Source organism: Alexandromys fortis, unplaced genomic scaffold (genome assembly GCF_014885135.2).
Source record: "Alexandromys fortis isolate MF-2015 unplaced genomic scaffold, M_Fortis_MF-2015_v1.1 scaffold_27, whole genome shotgun sequence".
Classification (NCBI taxonomy): Eukaryota; Metazoa; Chordata; class Mammalia; order Rodentia; family Cricetidae; genus Alexandromys; species Alexandromys fortis.
Window position 1 is genome coordinate 10,061,309 of NW_026067952.1, and position 20,868 is coordinate 10,082,176.

A 20,868-nucleotide genomic window follows, 5' to 3' on the forward strand; every position below is an offset into this window, starting at 1 on the left:
TCAGTATTTAATGTGTCAGGAGCCGTGGCCAGAAGACAACCTTGGCCTGTGTGCCATTCACATTTTTTTTTTTTTTTTTTTTTTTTTTTTTTTTTTTTGAGAGCCTCTCACTGATCTGGAATTCCCAGATAAGCTAGGCTGGCTGGTAGGCAAATCTCAGGGATTCCCACTGGCTCCACCTCCTAACACTGGAATTATAAATGCTTACCACCATACTTTGTTTTTTGATTTTTGTTTTAAGTTAGTCTGGGAACTGAACCCAAATTCTCATGCTAGTACCGCAAGCACTTTAGTGACTTGAACTATTGTATGACCTAGCCCTCAATATTTATTTGTTTAGACAACTGCCATTCTGTTTTCTGCAATGACTACACCACTTTACAGTCTTAGTACCAATGTACGTGGTCTCTTTGTGAACTATTATACCTTTGTGTACAGGTATAATAGTTACGATGCAGGTAAACCATGTCTTTACTTTTTGTTACTTTACATGGTGGCATTTAGAGTAATAGGCATGATCTTTTTTGAGAATTTTGCTTTTGTCTATACTCTATTCAGCAGCGAACTAATGCTATAAAACAGGAAATTTAGATGATTTGGTAATTAACAGTCTGCCTGTTTTTTAACCTTGGCCTATAAGCCCATTATTCATGGTAAGACATAAAAACTTGAGAAATTATTTGTTTTATAATTATGTGTTTTCTTCTATCTTAGGTCTATCATTTGGCAAGTGTGCGCTTACGTGATTTATGTTTAAAACTTGATGTTTCTAATGAGTTACGAAGGAAGATCTGGACATGTTTTGAATTCACTTTAGTTCACTGCCCTGATTTAATGAAAGATCGGCATTTGGATCAGCTCCTTCTGTGTGCCTTTTACATCATGGCGAAAGTATGTATAGGATAGGAGAAGGTCTTGCCCTAGTTGTCTTAACTTGAAGCATCTATAAAAAGTTGTTGAACTTGATCCTTAGTTTTCCTTTTGTGCTACAAGCAATATTGCTTACCATAAATAATATCAAGCTACTACATTGTCTGGACTGTCTTGTAAGTTTAATAATAATCAGTTTTTCCACTTGATAAGACCACAGTTTGTTTTGGACCAGTGAGATGACACAGTGGGTAAGGGTGCTTGCCTCGTAAGCCTGATAGCCTTAATTTGTTTTCTGGTACCCACAATGGAAGGGGAGAAAGGGAAAACTGACTTCTGAACATTGCTCTCTGATCTTTACACATGTGTCAGATGTGCTCCTGAGTTCACATACACATCATCATTATCACGAATGAAATTCTAAGATTTTAAAAAAGAATACACTGGTTTAAAGAAATTGGGAACTGTGACTAGCATATTTCCCGCTCTGCCTGTGACATCTCTGATATAAGACTTAAAAGGAAAGTGAGCATTACATTTAGATGGGTAAGGCCCAGAACTGAAAGTCATTTGGCTAAAATTACCCAGTAAGTGACAACACAGGTCCTCTTCATTCATGATTTGGTGTAGGATGCCTCTGTTCTATATTGCCTTTCTTTGATTTATATCATGTGGCTTTGCAAACAGTTTTTGCTTTTAGTTGCTACACCATGTTTTAGGTCACAAAATAACGTATCTTGCTTGTTTCTTAAGAGTTGGACATATATGAGAAATATTTATTTATAACTTTTATTTTGACAATATATTGGCCAAACTAGCAATTTTATCCAATGTATATAATTTTAAGACTGGATTTTTAAGCATTTGAGGCAAAGGGTATGTTTTCAAACTCTTGTGACCTTCCTGTCTAATACCTCTTTAAAATTGATATATAGGAGCTGGAAAAATGGCTCAATGGGTATGAGTACTGCTTGCTCTTCAGAATAACCTGGATTCAATTTTCAGCACCCACATGGCTGTTTACAACCTCCTGTAACTCTAGTTCTAGGGGATCTCATGTCTTCTTCTGGCTTCCTTGGTCCCCAGACGTGCATTTGGAACATAGACATTCACGTAGACAAAACACTCATACATATAAAATTTAAAAAATCTCTGTACAGAGTGTTGATAAATCCTTTAACTAAAATCATTTGTGTTTTTCCAGAAATCTGTCAGAATTGAGGCTTTTCCACTTCTAAGTCATCATTATAGAAAATGGGTTCAGTGCTAATGGACAGTGAGTGAATTAGGGAAGGATTAACTGAAGCCAATGTTGTGATAACAGATAACAGAATGGATTCCTCTTTGGGTCACTGATCTCTTTCCTTTCCTTAGACCTCCTGTGACTTCTGAGTATTAGAACCCCTTGCAAACTGTCTTAAAACCTTCAAATCTAATTCCACAATAACTACGCAGTTCTCTCATTTCTGTCCCATAGTAGGCGGTTAATTTCCTTTTAAAAAAGTACTTAAAAGTAATAAAGCCAGAAACTGCAGGGGGTTTAACAGGTCTGTGTTTTCTTCTGCTGTTTTTTGTAAAAATTCATTTTCAATATAGTTCTATCATACTAGTTCTAGTGCTTTTTGATTAATGAAACTGTTAACGGTGTCCCCACAGGCCACAAACCCTGAACTTTAAAGATAGCAAAAATCATAAATTTATGTGGTTTTTAGTCATGGATTGGCCTGGGGTTAATGGCTTTCTGCAAGACTGCTCTCAATAGCAAGCTATAATTGAAGTTTTTGTTCAGAGCCATTTTTTCTTTCAATAGCAATTGATATTTGTAATTTTTTCCCCCTAGGTAACAAAAGAAGAAAGAACTTTTCAAGAAATAATGAAAAGTTATAGGAATCAGCCCCAAGCTAATAGTCACGTGAGTTACATTATTTTTACTACTGTCCAAAAATAGATTTTTGTGCCATTTCCTTGCTGACAAGTCATAAGAAGTAGTTGCATGATAGTTTTACTATAGTTTGGATATTCTGGTTAGTGGATGCCAGTAATTGCAAGAAATACTTTTGTTAAAGACCGTGTAAATAGAAGCCAGGAAATCTGACTCTGATTCATCCATATCATGCATATATTCTCACAAATCCTGGGGTAACTGCTGTTCATTTTAGGAGGAAACATTTTTCACTATAAACCTAGCAAAAGATTGGTATATATCTTTTATTATATATAATGATAATATTTCATTATTTGTTTGTTGGGTTTTATTTTGTTTTGGTTTTTGAGACAAGTGTCATTATGTAGCTCTGGCTGGCCAAGAACTAACTATATGGACCAGGTTGGACTCAAATTCACCAAGATCTACCTGCCTTTGCCTCCTGAGTGCTGGGATTAAAGGTGTGCATCACCACACTTGACTAGTAATAATCTGTTTTCCTTCCTTCCTTGTTTGTTTGTTTTGTTATTTCAAGACAAGACCAGGCTTCCCTTGAACTCATAGAGTTCAGCCTACCTCTGCCTCCCAAGTGCTGGGATTAAAGGCATGCACCACCACTGCCTGGCAATTTTAACTCCTGATGATAACAACCCATCTGAGAATTATTTAACTGACTTTATTTTGCTATTGTTTAGATTTTAAATTGTATCTCTTTGTGACTGAATGATCCTTCCCCCTCTGTCTTGTAGGTATATAGGAGTGTTCTCTTGAAAAGTATTCCAAGAGAAGTTGTGGCATACAGTGGTGATTGTGAAATGACAGATGGTGGTAAGCTATCCAACTTAATATGTTATACCTAATAAATCTTGGACTGCAATATAGTAGGTATCATATGTGGACTCATAATGTAGGAGAAGTGAGCAATGCGCTCTCACTGTTTTTAAAGATTTGTTTATTTGTGTGTGTGTGTCAGAGAGAGAGGGAGAGAGAGAGAGAGAGAGAGAGAGAGAGAGAGAGAGAGAGAGAGAGACAGACTAACTGATTGTAGGTGCCTGTGGAGGCCAGAAGAGGGTGTTGGGATTCCCTAAAATGGTGTTACAGGCATTTGTAATCTGTCTAATATGGATGCTGGGAACCAAACTGTGTCTTCTGCAAGAGCAGTACATGCTTTTAACTGGTCTATCTCTCCAACCCCCACATCCCGCTTATTTTCTCATATTTCTGGAGATTAAACCCAAAGTCTTAAGCATGTTAGGCAAGCACTCTACCATTGCACTGCACTCTCAGATCTAAAGACAATTTTTAAATTGCACAACACTGTATCACTATAGTGTTGGGTTGGTTAGTGTTGATTGTCAACTCGACAAGATCTGGAATCACCTAGTAAGCCTCCAGACATGATTATGAGGGATTGTCATAAGGAGATTCATTGAAGTGGGCAAAGAAAAGCAGCAGCTCTGTTTCCTGAGGTGGGGTCCTAAACTGCATGAGAAGCTAGCTGAGTGTGTGCACCCATCAATCTCTGTATCTGATTGTGGGTGCAGCGTGACCTGCTGCCTGAACTTCCTGTCTTGATGGCCTTATACCCTTGACCATGTGGAAAAACAAAGCCATTCTCCTTAAGTGCTTTCAGAATATTGTCTTATAGCAGCAGGAAGGGTTAACAAAAACAGTGTACTAGGATTTAAACTTTGACGATCTCACTCAACAGTCCTGTTGTGCTAAGTTTTTGTGGCAGCAACATACCTGAGAGAAACCATTTTTAAAAAGGAAAGGAAAAAAGACAAGATGGGTTCAGAGTTATTGTTCCATGGTCAACTGACTTCATTATTTCTGGGTTGTCAGAAGGCAAACATCATAGTGGGTAACAGCCGAAAGGAAATGGGAGGATCTTGGGACTGACTATAACTAAAAGCCTACCTCCCAGGACTTTCCTCCTTTAACTAGGCCATATCTCCTAAAATTGTCACTGCCTCCCAAAATAGTGCCACCTGCTGGGAGTCAAGGTTTTAACTATGAGCCTATGGGATACATTTCAGGTGTAAACCATTTAATAATATTTCAGAATTTGACTATTCAAGATTTGTAGGCCACATTTACTTCTTTTTACTTAAGCTTATTATTCCTGAGGTAGTGTGAAATACATAAAAGTATAAACCAGGAGGAGCAGCAAAAGCCCCTGGATTCCTTACCTATTTTGTGGACTTTGTTTGCTTTTTTTTTTTTGAGACAAGAGTGCTAGCCCAGGCTGATCTCACACTTCTTGTGGATCAGAAGATGACCTTGCAATTCTGATTCTTCCATCTCCTGAGCACTGGGATTATTGTGGCACCATGCAGTTTATGGGATGCTGAAAATTGAATCCAGGACTTGGAATATGCTAGAAAAACACCCTACCAACTGAGCTACAGCTGTACCCCAGAAATTACTTTTGAAAAAGCATACCCAGGGACTAGAGAGATGATGACTTAGTGGTCAAGAGTGCAAACTGGGCAGGCAGTGGTGGTGCATGCCTTCATTCTTGGCACTCGGGAGGCAGAGGCAGACGGATCTCTGTGAGTTCAAGGCCAGCGTGGTCTACAAGAGCTAGTTGAGGAGAAGCTCCAAAGCTGCACAGAGAAGCCCTGTCTCAGAAAACCAAAAAAGGAAAAAAAGAGTGGTGCAAACTGATCTTGCAGAGCACCCACATGGCTGCTTATGTCCAGCAGCTGCCTCGCTGGCCCTGCCTTCTTCATCTTTAAGCAGCAGGCATTACAGTCCGTCTTCTCTATCTAAAGACTAATGGCAGTCTGTATAGATGCACCAGATGCAGTCGTTGAGAAGTCCCTTAAACTGGACGTAGATTTCCCTAACGTGCCCCAAACAGTCCCCATGAGACATAGGACTGCTCCCCTTATGTTCTTTCCTCAAATGTTGTATGTCATCCTGGGATGTACAACTGTGTGTCTACTCATAACCGTGGGATGGTTTTCCTTCTTCTTTTCTACTTGCACATTGTTTTATAGATATACAAAATTCTAGGGTCTTACAAATTGTTTTATAGATATACAAAATTCTAGCAAGCAAATGTGACAATTTCTTGTCAAAATTAATGACAACAATTTTGTTACTCAGGTCTTGTCCCTCTTCCAGTTTAATTTTTGAATGGTATTTTGTTTTGTTATAAATCCTATAAAACAGTAAAAAATAATACTTATTTAACAGAAAAATGTTTTGCCTTAAAATATATGAAGCGACTATTTCAAGACAATGGAATATGTAATCCTTATCTCTGGCCCATATGCCTTTTTCTTTAATGTGGGAATGGTTTCTTAATAAAGTTTCTTAATAAAGAAACTGCCTTGGCCCATTTTATTGGATAGAAAATTAGGTAGGTGGAGTATACAGAAGAGAATTCTGGGAGAAAGAAGGTTAGAGGAAGAGTCGCCATGATGCTCCCACTCCAGACAGACGCAGGTTAAGATCCTCTCTGGTAAGCCAGCTCATGGGCTACACAGAATATTAGAAATGGGTTAGAACAATATGTAAGAGCTAGCCAATAAGAAACTGGACCTAGCCGGGCCAGGCAGTGTTTGAAAGAATACAGTTTCCGTGTAATTATTTCGGGCATAACCTAGCCATGCGGGCGGCGGGGTGCTGGGGACGCAGCCCCGCCGTCCCTATTTCAACATTTCTTAACCTGTGAATTTATGCCTTGCCTTTTTAGAGTCATTCCACGTTCTTCAGATCACCAGTATAAGCATCTACAGTCCTTCTTGTACTCTGAAGTTCAGGATTTCTTTTTTTACTGCCACACATTTGAAGAGTAGTTTAAGACCTAATCAGATCTGGTTCCCCTTTAATAAAGGCCAGCAGAGACACTGAGCTCAAAAACTGCTCTTGTGAAATGTGTTTTCTGAACTTCTATTAGAGAAAAGAGTACACATTCAGACCACACAATTGCATTTTTCTACATTCTAATTGGATTTTTTATTAACAAAGTCTCATAGTATATCCCAGGCTAGCTTGGACTCTTGATTCTCTGATTTCAGCATTCCAATTGCTGGGATTACAGGCATGTGCCACTACACTCCCAGTTTGATTTATAAAGTGTGCAGATAGATTTTTCTAAAACTATTAATTGCTTTTTACAAGGATTTGTATTTCTTTTTAATTTTGTTATAAGGAATGTAATCCAAGTCACTAACATAATATTATAGCATACCTATCACAATGATAAATTCTTCTTAACAGACATAGAAGATGCCACAAAGACACCCAACTGTTCCAGTGAACCAGTGAAAGAGGAAAGAGGTGATCTTATCAAATTCTACAACACAATATATGTAGGAAGAGTGAAGTCATTTGCATTGAAGTATGACTTGTCCAATCAAGACCATATAGTAAGTTTTTAAAAATAATTTATTTATTTTATTTGCATTGGCATTTTGGCTGCATGTATGTCTGTAAGGTTGTCAGACCTTGGAGTTACAGATAGTAGTGAGTTGCCATGTGGATGCTGGGACTTGAACCCAGGTCCTCGGGAAGAGTAATCAGTGTTCTTAGCCACTGAGCAATCTCTCCAACTCCTGAATATAAATATTTTTGGTCTCTTCTTCAACCATGGCAGATAGTTTTGCCGGGTAGAGTAATTTATGTCATGGACTTTTTAGAACTTTTGACTGCATTTCTCTAGGCTCATCTGGCTTTCAAAGTTTCTGTTGAGAAGTTAGCTATTATTCTGATGTTTTTCTTTTATCTATTACTTGTATTTTATTTTCTCTTTCAACTTTCTGGTATGTATATCTAATTAATCTTATCAATAAAAACCAGTAGTCATATCAGAGTAAAAATCTGAAAGATCAGAGAAGCAGAAGAGCAGCTGCCAGTTGCTTCCTACTTCTGCTGTTCCTCTGTCCAAAAAGGCCTTGATCCCCTCTCTGCCCCACCTTATCACCTCCTGTCTCCTCTCTATAGTCCTCTAGACCTCTGTGGTTAAAGAGTGACTAGCTCTGCCCTCTGACTCCAAGCAAGCTTTATTTGTCAGAACACAAACAAAATATCACAAAACATTTTCCCTTTTTTGTCTAAATAAAAAGTGAAGGTTTTAACTAACATTGAAAAACTATATACAATAACTATAAACAATTATATACATGGAGTAATTACATTAATAATGTCTAGTCCATAGCATTTGACAAATTCAGAGAAAATACTCCATTATTATCCTATCTTGGTGAGTCCAATATATTGTACCTAATTTACTTTTTATCCTAACTTACATTACCATCCCAAAACTATCCTTTTATGTCTCTCAACCTTATATATTTTACACCTCTTTTGTGAGTTTCTTTTCTGAGTCTAGTAACAAGGAAAATTATAACTATGTAGCGAAGTACATAGTGATTAATAAAAACTCAGAGACGGATATTGGGGTTCAACCTGAAGACCAGAAAAGCAAAGCAGTCAACCGCTGGCTCTTAACTCAACCTGAAAATGGTGATCCTGCCTCCAGGAACCTCAGAATGAGACAGACTGAAAACTCTCTCTTCCCTTCTTAAAATCTTCTCTAGTTCTGGGATTAAGGGAATGCACCACTACCACCTGGTATCTATGGCAAGCTAGTGTGGCTTCTGGGATTAAAGATGTGTATCATTGTGGCTACTGGAATTAAAGGTATGTGTCATTGCTGCCTGGTCTGTAAGGTTGGCCAATGTGGCTGTTTTACTTTTCTGATCCTAAGGCAAGCTTTAACAAAAAAAAAAATACAAATGAAACACCACTACACTTTCCCTTTTTATCTAAAATAAAAAAGGCTATAACTAATATGAGAAAAACTATATACAGTAAGTACAGTAACTATACATAGGCAATAAATACATCAACAGTGTCTAGTCTATTTGCATTTGACAATTTCAGAGATAATATTCCATAGCTAAATCTTGTACCTAATTTACTTTCTATCATAACTTACTTTCTGTATCAGGTAAATAGGGAGAACTATAATTATCTAGGCTTCAGCTCCCTCAGAGACCCAAGAAGGAAATAATATTAACTGAGTAAGCAGAATGTGCAGGCAAGTGACTTCCAAAAAGTGTGAGTAATGACAGAAACAGCTGACTGCCTGGACTATCACCCAGGGTTCCTCTGTAGCATTGGGGCATCCATCTTCAGTTTACAGACCTAGAATATACGACAGATTTTTCTGTGAAGCAGGATTTTTGAAGAACTTTCTTTTTTTTTAAAATTATTTATTTATTATGTATATATTCTGTCCGTGTGTATGCCTGCAGGCCAGAAGAGGGCAGCAGACCCCATTACAGATGGTTGTGAGCCACCATGTAGTTGCTGGGAATTGAACTCAGGACCTTTGGAAGAGCAGGCAATACTCTTAACCTCTGAGCCATTTCTCCAGCCCTTGAAGGTCTTTCTTATCTTGTCTTGGGAAAGTTCAGCAGTTATTTTCTTTTGTGTCCTGCTTGTCCAGTTTGGACAGTTTACTGTCGTCAGTCAAGGCAAGAGGAGTATTTTGCCCAGTGGTTAACTTTTGCTACAAACAAAGTCAACTCCATATAGAGTTTCGTTGATGCCCATCATCTTCCCTGAAGTAGATTAGTGCTGCTAGGAGTAGACATGTCTCATTTTTATTAAAAAAAAAAAAAAAGAAAAGAACCTATGTTATTAAAACATTTTAATGCCATATTCTGTATACCTCTGAAGTGTTTGAAGACCACCTGTCTAAAATATATCTCTGTTTGAGCTAGAAAACATATCTAACTTGACTATATGTTTGATGACTAGTTACTAACCTGCATTTCTTTATTATCCTAAATAATTTGTAATAATAACTTTCAAGGACTAGAAATTTGCATTACATTGATAAATGAGCTGTATAGGTACATTGAACAAGAGTAGGAACATGTACAGTTGATTCAATAATCTACCCTTTTATCCTATTTCTCTATCTCTCCCCTTTTTTCTTTTTCTTTCTTTTTTTCTTTTTTTTTTTTTTTTTTTTTTTTTTTTNCTGCCTTTGCTTCCTGAGTGCTGGGATAAAGGCTTGCACCACCACCTCCTGCTTCTCCTTTTTCTTTTTAGAACAAGATCCCTGAATCTAATCTCCTTTGTTCCCTTTTTTTCCTGACCATGACCAGTAGCAATTTATAATCAAATTCTCTAAATAATAACAAATGTCAATAACCCACTGAATAACCAAAACCCACCCACCCTACCTTTTGGGAATGTGGGCCTCATATCCTTTAAATTACTTTCTGCTGTTTGGGGGAAACAGCATCTTTAGTGGACCCTGCTACAAAAATTGGGATAATTGGCAAGTCCTGGGAGAGCTAACTATATCATTGTTGTCCAGTCTCTATAATGGGAAAGTTCAGGGCTTATCTCAAGTTCTGGCTAGAATACTCTGTGAGGCTCGAAATTGTCCTGAGCAGTTTATAGTCTAAAGCCTATCTTTGGGTGGCTTGTCAGTTTAGTGGCATTACCAAAGTTCTGGTGGAATCATCATTGGGGGGCCCTGTCCTCCTTTTGGAGACTTTAGAAGTCACTGTTAGGTATGGTCATGATTCACTGTAGAAAGCTTAAAACATTTGAAATGTTTTAATAGTAGATCTCAAAAAGATTAAAGGACCATAATGTGTTATGTACATTCCGAGTGCAGAAACTTAATTCCTAGTTACCTGATGTTCAGACTCAAAATGATGTACAGGAAGCTAGATGAAGCTTTTTTTCTAGAATTAGTACTCTACATAACTATTAATACCATGACAAAAAGTTAAAGTGTGTGTGTGTGTGTGTGTGTGTTGGGTTGTTTTGTTTTGTTTTTTTGTTTTTTTTTTCAAGACAGAGTTTCTCTGTGTAACAGTCCTGACTGTTCTGGAACTCACTTTGTGGACTAGACTGGCCTTGACCTCACTGAGATCCACCTGTTCTGCCTCCCAAGTGCTGGAATTAAAAGCATGCGCCACCAACCACCACCTGGCAAATTTTGTAAATTTTGAGATAATATTTATGTCTTAATAAAAGTTTTAAAGAGTCAAAATAAAACCAAAGAATTATGTGATTAGTGGCAATAGAATAGTTCCTTAATTTTGGTTTTTCTTCTTTCCCATCAAGTGGCTCTTCTGACATGAGACAGAGATTCTGGGTTTTCCATTTTACAAGCATGGTTGGGTTTAGAGAAGGAGAGAGCCACACTCCCAACTCTAAAGCCAGCTTTACTCTTTAATTAACTGAAACTACAAAAAGACCATTTGTATTTTATGCTTATAGAGAACAGCCGAAACATTTGAGATGACTTATAAAATTTTATCCTGTTAGAAATGGTTTTTGTGGGGCTGGAGAGATGGCTCAGAGGTTAAGAGAACTGACTGCTGTTCTGGAGGTCCTGAGTTCAATTCCCAGCAACCACATGATGGCTCACACCCATCTATAATGAGATCTGGTGCCCAGAACCCTATATACATAATAAATAAATTAAAAAAAAAGAAATGTTTTTTGTGTTTTTTGTGTTTGTTTTTTCGAGACAGGGTTTCTCTGTAGCTTAGGAGCCTGTCCTGGAACTAGCTCTTGTAGACCAGGCTGGCCTTGAACTCACAGAGATCCACCTGCCTCTGCCTCCCGAGTGCTGGGATTGTGGGTGTGCTCCACCACCTCTCAGCTGTTAGAAATGTGATATACCAATAGGCTAATTTACTCTTTTTCTTAGGACATTTTCTCTGGATGATTCATAGTTTTATTCAGACGTCTTGTTTGTCCAGTGGTCTTCAGATTCCTTGGGTGAATGCCTTCATTCTCTTGGAAGGACAAAAACAAAGCCCTGCCCCAGCCCTAACTTTGGGGAGTTTCCCTTTTGGCAAGTTTTATCTCATCAAATGAAAAGCATTTGTTAGTCTTATAAGTTAGTTTAGATTGATTAGTCACACTGGTTGATAAACTATCACCTCTTCTAATCAAGAGGTCTCTCTTGTTCAAATCCAATCTTTATGATATTTGCTTTATGGTTTCTCTTGAAATTTTTGTTTTATCTTCTAAAACTGTTCTCTCATCCAGAGCAGTATGGTTTTCTAGGAATGAGGTCCTTTTTTGCTCTGGGAAGGAGTTTCCTCCACAGTGACAGGGAATGATTGGACCAAATTTGACATGGGGGCCTGTGAGAGGCCCCTCAAGGTGTTGCCAATGGCAAAGGGTTACCTTGTCTGTCCCTTGTTAATCTGCATTCATTGGTCCAATGTCAGGCTTTGCTTCACCCTTCTACATACTCCAGAAGTCAAGAGCCTTCTGTTTGGATTAGAAGCATTGTTTCTGGGAATGCCCTGTCTACAATCCCTTTTTAGGTGTGCCACAGTTAAAACACTTGACATTTTGATTTTTCTTTAAGCCTCTGTAAATCACCTCTTCCTATCCAAGTATCATTTTAGTTATGAGATTCAATATTAATTAACTGTATCTTGGATTCATTCCTCTGTAGGTGATGATCTTGCCTTCAAAGGCCTAATTACCCTTTTGCATTGTGAATTAGCATTTTCAAAAGCCAAAGGCTCAATTACTATTTGTCTAGCTTCTGAATTTGTTAACATTCTTTTTACAGCTGAAGTCTCTCTCTGTAACAAGTCAGCAAAGGTTTCTTTTGGGCCCTGTGTAATATAACACAACAGCTTTCATTCCTTTTTTCCTGTGTATTTAGTGTGTTGATTATGATATGCCTTGGGGAGTTTCTTTTCTGGTCTTGTCTGGTTGAGGTTCTGTGTACTTCTTGTATCTGTATGGGTGTGTCTTTTCTTAGTTTGGGGAAGTTTTCTCTCATCTTGTTGAAGATCTGGTCTGTGCCATTGACCTACATTCTCTTCCTTCATTTGTGTCTCTAGTCAAAGATTTGGTGTTTTCATGGTTTACCATAGTTCCTGTATAATCCTTTTGTTGTGGGGTATACATCAGAGAAAACTGCTTAGACATGGATTTAAGCCAATAGAAAAGCTTTATCAGCCAGCTGGCTACTACAGTGGGTGTTTGGGATCCCAAGCCTTTTTCTCAGGGTGAGCTTTTAACCACAAAAACCATATCCTGGATTGACATATGTCAGTTAATAGGAACAGTTAGCCAAAAGAGGAACTACAGAAACCCAAAAGCAAGGTTAGTGCATTTAGAGACTTTTCCAGAACTATGGGCTTGGTGGGTTAGGTCTTGTTTTAGTTTTGACAGGTGGTGCTATCTGTGTGCTGAGTTTTACAGCCTGAATGGTATTTCCATCATGGAGTCAGTTGTGCTAAGGTCTGGGGGCCTACCAACATCTGGGACGCTATTAACACCTTTATATATTTTTAAAAAACATTTTAGTATTCTTTGCTTACATGATCTAATTCCTCTATTTTGTCCTTGAGGCCTGATAGTCTAGCGTCTACTTGATCTGTTCTATTTGTCAGACTTTCCTTTGAATTTTCTAATTGGAATATTGAGTTTGTCAATTCCATTTTCATTTCAGCCTGAGCTTTCTTCAGTGTTTCTCTTTATTGAACCCAGTTTTCAAATCCTGGACTGCATTTGTCATTTCATTCAACCTGTTTGTGATTTCTTGGGCGTTACTTAGAAATGTCTTGTCTTTATGTTCATCTTTATCAGTCAATAAAACTTGGTTGTGGTTTGTTTTTGTTTCTGTGGTAGTAAAAGGGTTGTTTTTTTTTTTTTTTTTAAATGATACTTGGAATTAAACGAGCCTCAAGTCCTGTTCTTACCTTCATAGTATGAACACAGGAGTCCACATGTTCCTGGTTTACCATTTCTAGTAATATGTCCCAATTGTTTGTTGTTTGTTTTTTGTTTTGTTTTGTTTTGGAAAGGCAGAGCCCAGGCTAGCTTAAAACTGATATATTCCTGCCTCAGCTCCTGAGTACTGGCATTACAAACATGCCAGTGTGCCCTGCTACCCGGATTCTTTAAATCTAGTTATAGGATTTCTTGGGTGATCCAAGAAGGTAAGTTTTAGCTTACCTCTTAATAGTTGATAGAAACAGTGAGTAATAACCTTTTTTTTTTTTGCCTTTTTCAGTTATAAATTAGTTCTTAAAATGTAGTTATCTTTTAACAGAGAATTACTGTTATAAGAACAAAAATATTTTTTTATTCTTTTGTCTTAAAAATATGATTTCTGGGTTATTTTAGATGGATGCTCCACCCCTCTCTCCTTTCCCACACATTAAGCAGCAGCCGGGTTCCCCACGCCGCATTTCCCAGCAGCATTCCATTTATGTTTCACCACACAAAAATGGATCCGGCCTCACCCCCAGGAGCGCTCTGCTGTACAAGTTCAATGGCAGCCCTTCTAAGGTAAGGTGCACACACTCTTCGCTGTAGAGCAGCTCATGTACATACTTGGTCAGTGTTGGATTTCAAGTTAGAATTTTCAAGTAACTGTGCAAAGTTGGATTTCAAGTAACTTTACCTCTTAAAACTGACTTCAGTTTATCAATTCAGCATTCATTAATCTTTTTGTTACAAAGTTACCACTAATAAAATATAAGCTAGGGGGCTGGAGAGATGGCCCAGTGGTTAAGAGCACTGGCTGCTCTTCCAGAGGTTCTGAGTTCAATTCCCAGCAACCACATGGTGGCTCACAACCATCTGTAATGAGATCTGGAGCCCTCTTCTGGTGTGCGGGCATACATGGAGGCAGAATATTGTATACATAAGAAATAAGTAAATCTTTAAAAAAAAAATAAAGTATAAGCTACTAACTGTGGCATGCTTTGTATAACCAGAAACACTACTATTAAAGTAGGCATGATGGTACATACCTGTAATCCCAGCACTCAGCTCTTGAGTTGTTTGAACAGTCTCAGAAGTGGGGCTAAAGAGGGATACTTGGACCTGTTTTAGGGGGAGGACATTTTTTGGAAAGGTTGTTAACAACATGGACAGACACAATATTGTGCGGGAGAGCCGAGGAGAGTTCAGACCTGTCAGGCAGGAAAGAGATGGGCTTCTTATAGGACTCTAGAGAATCGGGTTCCCTGCTTCTCTAGCACAGGGCAGGAGAGTGGGTGAGGAGCAGGATACATGACAACCAATACCTTTGATGTATCCTCCAAGCCTGCACATTCAACATCTCAATTTAAAAAATCTCAGGCACTTTTAAGTCTGTTCTTCACAAAGAACAAACACTAGCAATAGGGTGCCTGTCAGTATGTATAGGAGGGGAAGGGCTGCTGCACTTATTGTGGCCTGAGCAGCAATCTGATCTGCATTCTACTAATACCAAGGCAGGAAGATTTTGATTTAGGTCCAGCCTGGACTATGCAGTAAGATACTATCTTCCCAAAAAAAAGCAGTATGTTTAGTTCCGCAGATGTTTCTCACTGGTAAGGAGCTTGCCAAGCATAACTGGTCCCTGGGTTTCATCCTAGTACCACAAAGACAGAAGAAAAGGAAAAGAGAGCAGAGAGCATGGCATTCAGTTGATACAGGCTTTTTGTTTGTTGGCTGGTATTTCAAGATAGGTTTCTCTGTCTAACAGCCTTGGCTTTCTTGGAATTTTCTTTGTAGGCCACACTGGCCTCGAACTCACAGAGAACACCTGCCTCTGCTTTCTGAGTGCTGGGATTAAAGGTGTGCACCACCACTGCCTGGCTAGTTGATATAGCTTAATCCATTGCTACCCATATGACGTTTCAGGGACTATTAAGATGTCTGGTTTTGTGTTGTTTTTCGAAACAAAGTGCTGTGTACAGCACTGACTGTTCTCGAACTCACTCTGTAGACCAGGCTGGCCTCAAATTCAGATATCTGCCTGCCTCTGCCTCCCAAGTGCTGGGATTAAAGGCGTCCACCACCACCTTTTTTTTTTTTTTAAAGATTTTTTAAAATTAATTTTTACTTTATTATGTTATGTGTTTTGGCGGTGTGTATGTATGTGTATGCACTACTTGTGTGCATGTTGCCCTTGGAGGCTAGAAGATGGCATCAGATCCCTTGGAACTGGAGTTTTGGACAGTTATGAGCTACCATGTAGGTGCTGGGAATTAAACCCTGGTTCCTTTGGAAGAGCAACTAGTGCTGTTAACCACTGAGCCATCTCTCTGACACCTGTTTGTTTGGTGTGTTTTGTTTTGCTTTGCTTTTAAAAGTCTCTCTAGTAGATTGTCCAAACTGCCCTCATTCTGAGGTTATAAAACACGCTTATATGAGAATGTTAATTTAAAGTATGACTTTGAATATTAAGATTGATGGCAGTCAGGTCAGTGAAAAGTTATAAAACAAGGGCCTCCTCTTATGTCTGCTTTTATGAAGATACTAACTCCATCTTCACCCTGTACTCTGATGGAGGCATCTCAGAGGTAAGCTTTTTCAGTATTTCTGAGACCACACAGAAGCTTCGAAAGTTTCCAAAAGCCGTTACATATTATTTGGACAAATTCTGAGTGTTGGTGCAATAACAGCTCCTTAACTCCTTGATTTCCTGTTTGGTTCCACACTTACTGAGGTCTTACTGTACTTGTCAAAGAAAATTGACCAAGGCGAAACTTTTATTTCCTCTTCCAAAGTTTATTTCCCATTAACAGTGTTTAGATCTGGAATCCAAGGCAATGATTCCAAAGCCATAGTCAAAATCACTCGGGGAGCTTGCTGGACATCAGTACTGCCCTCCAAGTTTGTGGAATTAAAAGAGCTAGCAGGCAGGTCCAGACAACTGGGATGCAGTTTCTGGAACCACTTCTTGTGTGCCTATAACATCAGAATCACCTGGGATGACTCACAGACCCCACACCAGTCTTTACATTATCAGGATCCCTAGACAAGCAGTAAGCACATCTAAGGTTAAAAGCATTACTGTGTTAATCCAGGCATAGCAGTGCATCAGTCAGAGGCAGGCAGACTTCTAGTAGTTCAAGGCCAACTTGGGCTATATAATGAGACCCTATCTCAGAGGAACAAAAAAAAAAAAAACCAATAAATTGACTCTGAAGGTTAATGCCCTCCCACCAAGCCTGATGACCTGAGTTATATCCCTGGGACCTATATGATAGAAGAGATGACTCCTTTAAATTGTCCTTTGATGCCCACGTATGTGCCCTGACATGTGTATCTGTCCCTCCAACAGAGACATACTCCAAATTTTTTAAAAATATATAATGTATCTTATATACATATATGAATATAACCACCATGTAATATATAGTATATAGCATATAGTATATAATATAGTTTATCATATGTACTATATAATATTATACTATATATACGTTTTGCGTGCGTGTGTGTGTGTGTATACACACTCTTTCAGAGGTCCTAAGTTTAATTCCCAGCACCTCATGGTGGTTCACAACCATTTCTAATGCCAGTCTTAGAGGAATCTGACACTCTATTCTGGCCTCTGTGTGCACCAGGAGTACACATGGTATATGTGCTGACAAAGCATTCATACACATTAAAAATTAATAATAAATGAAAAGATTTTAAAAACAAACAAGCATAAAATGTTGGTTGCAGCTGGTCAGAAAGTGTAGTGAGGAAAACTACTTGCTGCACAATCTTGATGTCTGAATTCTGTCTCAGAAAGCCACACTAGAGGGGAAGGACCAACTCCCAAAAGTTGTTCTCTGACCCCTGTACACGTCATGTCAGTCATTTGCCCTATATACACCCCACACACACACACACACAAACAAATACAACATGTACTGCTAGGCCCTACTCAAAACATCTGACTCAGAAAGTGGATGGTAAAGCTTGTAGATTTGCATTTCTAGGATCAGCTTCTCGGTGCCTCTGCTCCCTTTGTCTGGAGGCTCCCGGTTGAGAACTACTGTTCAAAGGTACATCATCTTTTAAAACCACTCAGGAAACTACCCATTCAAAACATAATCTCTGTATCAATGCTTAGGCTAGGGTAGAAGATAGAAAGGAGAAAGGCGGTTAACTTAGTTCATTACTTATCATTTCTCTTTTTTTCTATCTTTTACACATGACCTCTTGTTTTTGTAGAGTTTGAAAGATATCAACAACATGATAAGGCAAGGTGATCAGAAAACCAAGAAGCGCGTAATAGCCATCAGTGGAGATGCAGAATCACCTGCCAAACGTCTCTGCCAAGAGAATGATGATGTTTTACTTAAGCGACTACAAGATGTTGTCAGTGAAAGAGCAAATCACTAATGACACTCCTTTTTCTGACCAAAGCACTTTGGTGTTGTTCTGGAGAAAGTTTGGGGGCTCCATTCTTCACACTTTTATCACTGGGTTATACCAAAACTTGCACCAAAAGCAAGTTTTTTTTTTAAGAAACTTTTATTCAAGATGTATCTGACAGACATGTATTTTCAGTTAGATTAGAAGAGAAATTTTAAGTGCCTTTATAAATGTTAATATTTTTAAAAATTTTTGTTCCTTGGGTTACTTTTTAGGATGAACTAAGGAGAAACTATTTTTTAGCTTTCTTTTCAAAATGATCAAATGTCTTCTATACTGTTTAATATGAGGTCAGTGAGTCTTTGAGATGCCTGTACTGTCTGCTCATGTCAAAGGCCAGGTTAGCGCCCACAATATGTGGTCTCGGTGATGCACCAGCCTGCCTTGGGCCTACTGTAGTAACTGCACATCAGGTACTGCCATCATGCTAAGCTATCTGTCCCTTTGTCTTCTCGTTAAGTACAAGCAGCTTTGTACCTGAATCCCTGCACTGCCCCACTCCTTGCTTTCCAGTCCTGAGCCCTCTTAGCCTGATGTTACAACTCAATGAAAGGGACATTTGTTCCATTTTTAAAACTACTATATATTTTTGATTTTCATGATATTACCGTAATTATTATATGTGATTGTATTCAGTCAGTTCTTAAAATTGTATTATATGTGATTGTATTCAGTCAGTTCTTAAAATTGTATTATATGTGATTGTATTCATTAGTTCTTAAAATAAGAAACTTTCTTAATCTAGTAGAATAAAATTCCGATAAATAAGAAATTAAATTTCATTAGTAAAGTAGCATTATGATAAAATCATTCATTCTTGTTGTGTACAGTGGGACATGCCTATAATTCCAGCAGCACAGGAGGATTGCTGTGAATATCAGACCAGCCTGGCTATATAGCAGGTTCCAAAGGAACTTGGGCTACATAGCAAGATCCTTACTCAAAAAGATCAATTTTCATTCTCATTTATTTAATTTCCTGAAAATATTTGAAGCTCTCACGTTAGTATCACTTAATGCCGTAAGAACTGAACTTTTTCTTTGCATCTTACATCACTCTTTGTCCCGATAATTATGGTTTCTCGCGAGTTTCCACTGGGATTTAACTCCTGGAATCCCCCTGATGATCTTTTCACACTGGAGGTGTAGCCTTCTAAAGAATCAGGTCTTTAGTGTTCACCTTTTTTGTGTGTTTCTAGAATCTAAGAGGATGGGAATAAGCCATTCTTAATTAATTTCTAGATGACGTGTCAGTATAAATACTTTAGCTGCAAACTTATTTTTTAAAATATTAAGTGTTAACCTGGCAGTCTAGCTCAACATAATGTTTAACTTTTCCAAAATTAATTAATTTGAATTAGTCCAAGATTTGACTGCCAATTAATGATGAATGGTGACCAAACTTTATTTTTTAAATTTTAAAAGGAGATTTGGGTTATGTTTTGTTTTTCTGAAAATTGTATTCTTGTGTTTTGTGTAGTATCTACACATGTTGTAATAAGCCAAATAATAGTCTGTCTTGAATCCTTGTACATATTTCTATGTAGCTATAACTACTGTATCACTTTCATTATTAATGTACAAAATATAAATGTGGATTTATTCAATGACTGTTTAAAAAGTTCAGACATGTTTTTACCAATTTTCAGAACTTTGTATTAATGTACATAAAATAGTTAATAAAAATTAGAATTAAAAACTATTAAACTATTGTACTTTTTACTTGTATTACTAGAGGTACTTGTGCAGCCATCTAAAATTCATGTCTTCAAGTTGGAGGATGTCTGAGCTGTCAGAAGCACTGGCTGCTCTTGTAGAATACCAGAACTTGGTTCCCAGCACTCACACTGGGTGGCTTATAACAAACAGCCTTGCGTACTCCAGTTCCAAAAATCCCAATGCTGTCTTCTAGCCTCCAAGGGCACCTGTGTGCATGTGTGTATACACATACATAACATGGTGATGCTTTGAATGAGATGCCTTCCACAGGTCTCTAGTTGGTGGGACAGACCACCCAAAGGAAATTCCTAACATTCCAACCATTGTAAATAGAATCATCTTTAGGGTAGGCCCACCACCCAGCTCCCAAATAAATCACATGGAGGCTTATTCCTAGTTATAAACATCTAGATTTAACTTCGCTTGTTTCTTGCCAGCTTTTCTTAACTTATCCCGTCTACCTTTAGCCTCTGGGCTTTTCTTATTCTCTTACTTTGTAAATCTTACTCTTAACTCCGTGGATTGCTGCGTAGCCGGATGGCTGGCACCTGATGTCCTCCTCCTCCTCTGGCTACTCCTCTCCCAGATTTCTCCTTGTATTTATATTCTCTGTCTGCCATCCCCCACATCCTTTCTCTTGCCTTGCTATTGGCCATTCAGATCTGACAGGCAAAGTATTCTGCTTTACAGCTTTACAGAATTAAACAAATGCAATATAAACCAAAGTAACACCCCTTAACATAATATTCCCCAACAAAAGGCATGTTCCACCACCGTCTGGCCACTAACTAACCCTTACATTTAAATTAACCTATATTTCTTATCTATGCTTTGCTATGTGGTTCATGGCCTGTTACCTCATTTTCTCTACATCCTGCTTCCTTGGTGGCTGGCTGGCATCTCCTCTGACTCTGACCTTCCTCCCATCATTTTCCTAGTTTGACTGTTTCACCTATAGTTCCTGTCTACCTACGCGCCAATCAGCTTCTTTTTTTTTATTTATATTTTTTATTTATTTTATTTATTTTTTTTATTTATTAAAGATTTCTGTCTCTTCCCCACCGCCGCCTCCCCTTTCCCTCCCCCTCCTCCAATCAAGTCCCCCTCCCTCGTCAGCCCAAAGAGCAATCAGGGTTCCCTGCCCTGTGGGAAGTCCAAGGACCACCCTCCTCCATCCAGGTC

The 20,868-nt window shown here is 38.3% G+C and overlaps 1 protein-coding gene across 1 annotated transcript in view; it reads left to right on the forward strand.

The window, feature by feature from the left end:
• The window catches only part of Rbl1 (RB transcriptional corepressor like 1), a 58,038-nt gene extending 38,377 nt beyond the window's left edge, over positions 1-19,661 (forward strand). Inside the window, exons 17-22 of the mRNA XM_050151255.1 lie at positions 715-891; positions 2,711-2,782; positions 3,544-3,622; positions 7,028-7,176; positions 13,946-14,110; positions 17,765-19,661. Coding sequence (XP_050007212.1) covers positions 715-891; positions 2,711-2,782; positions 3,544-3,622; positions 7,028-7,176; positions 13,946-14,110; positions 17,765-17,935 — 813 coding nt within the window. The 3' untranslated portion in view covers positions 17,936-19,661. The remainder of the gene's footprint in view (positions 1-714; positions 892-2,710; positions 2,783-3,543; positions 3,623-7,027; positions 7,177-13,945; positions 14,111-17,764) is intronic.
• Positions 19,662-20,868: the final 1,207 nt, after the last annotated feature.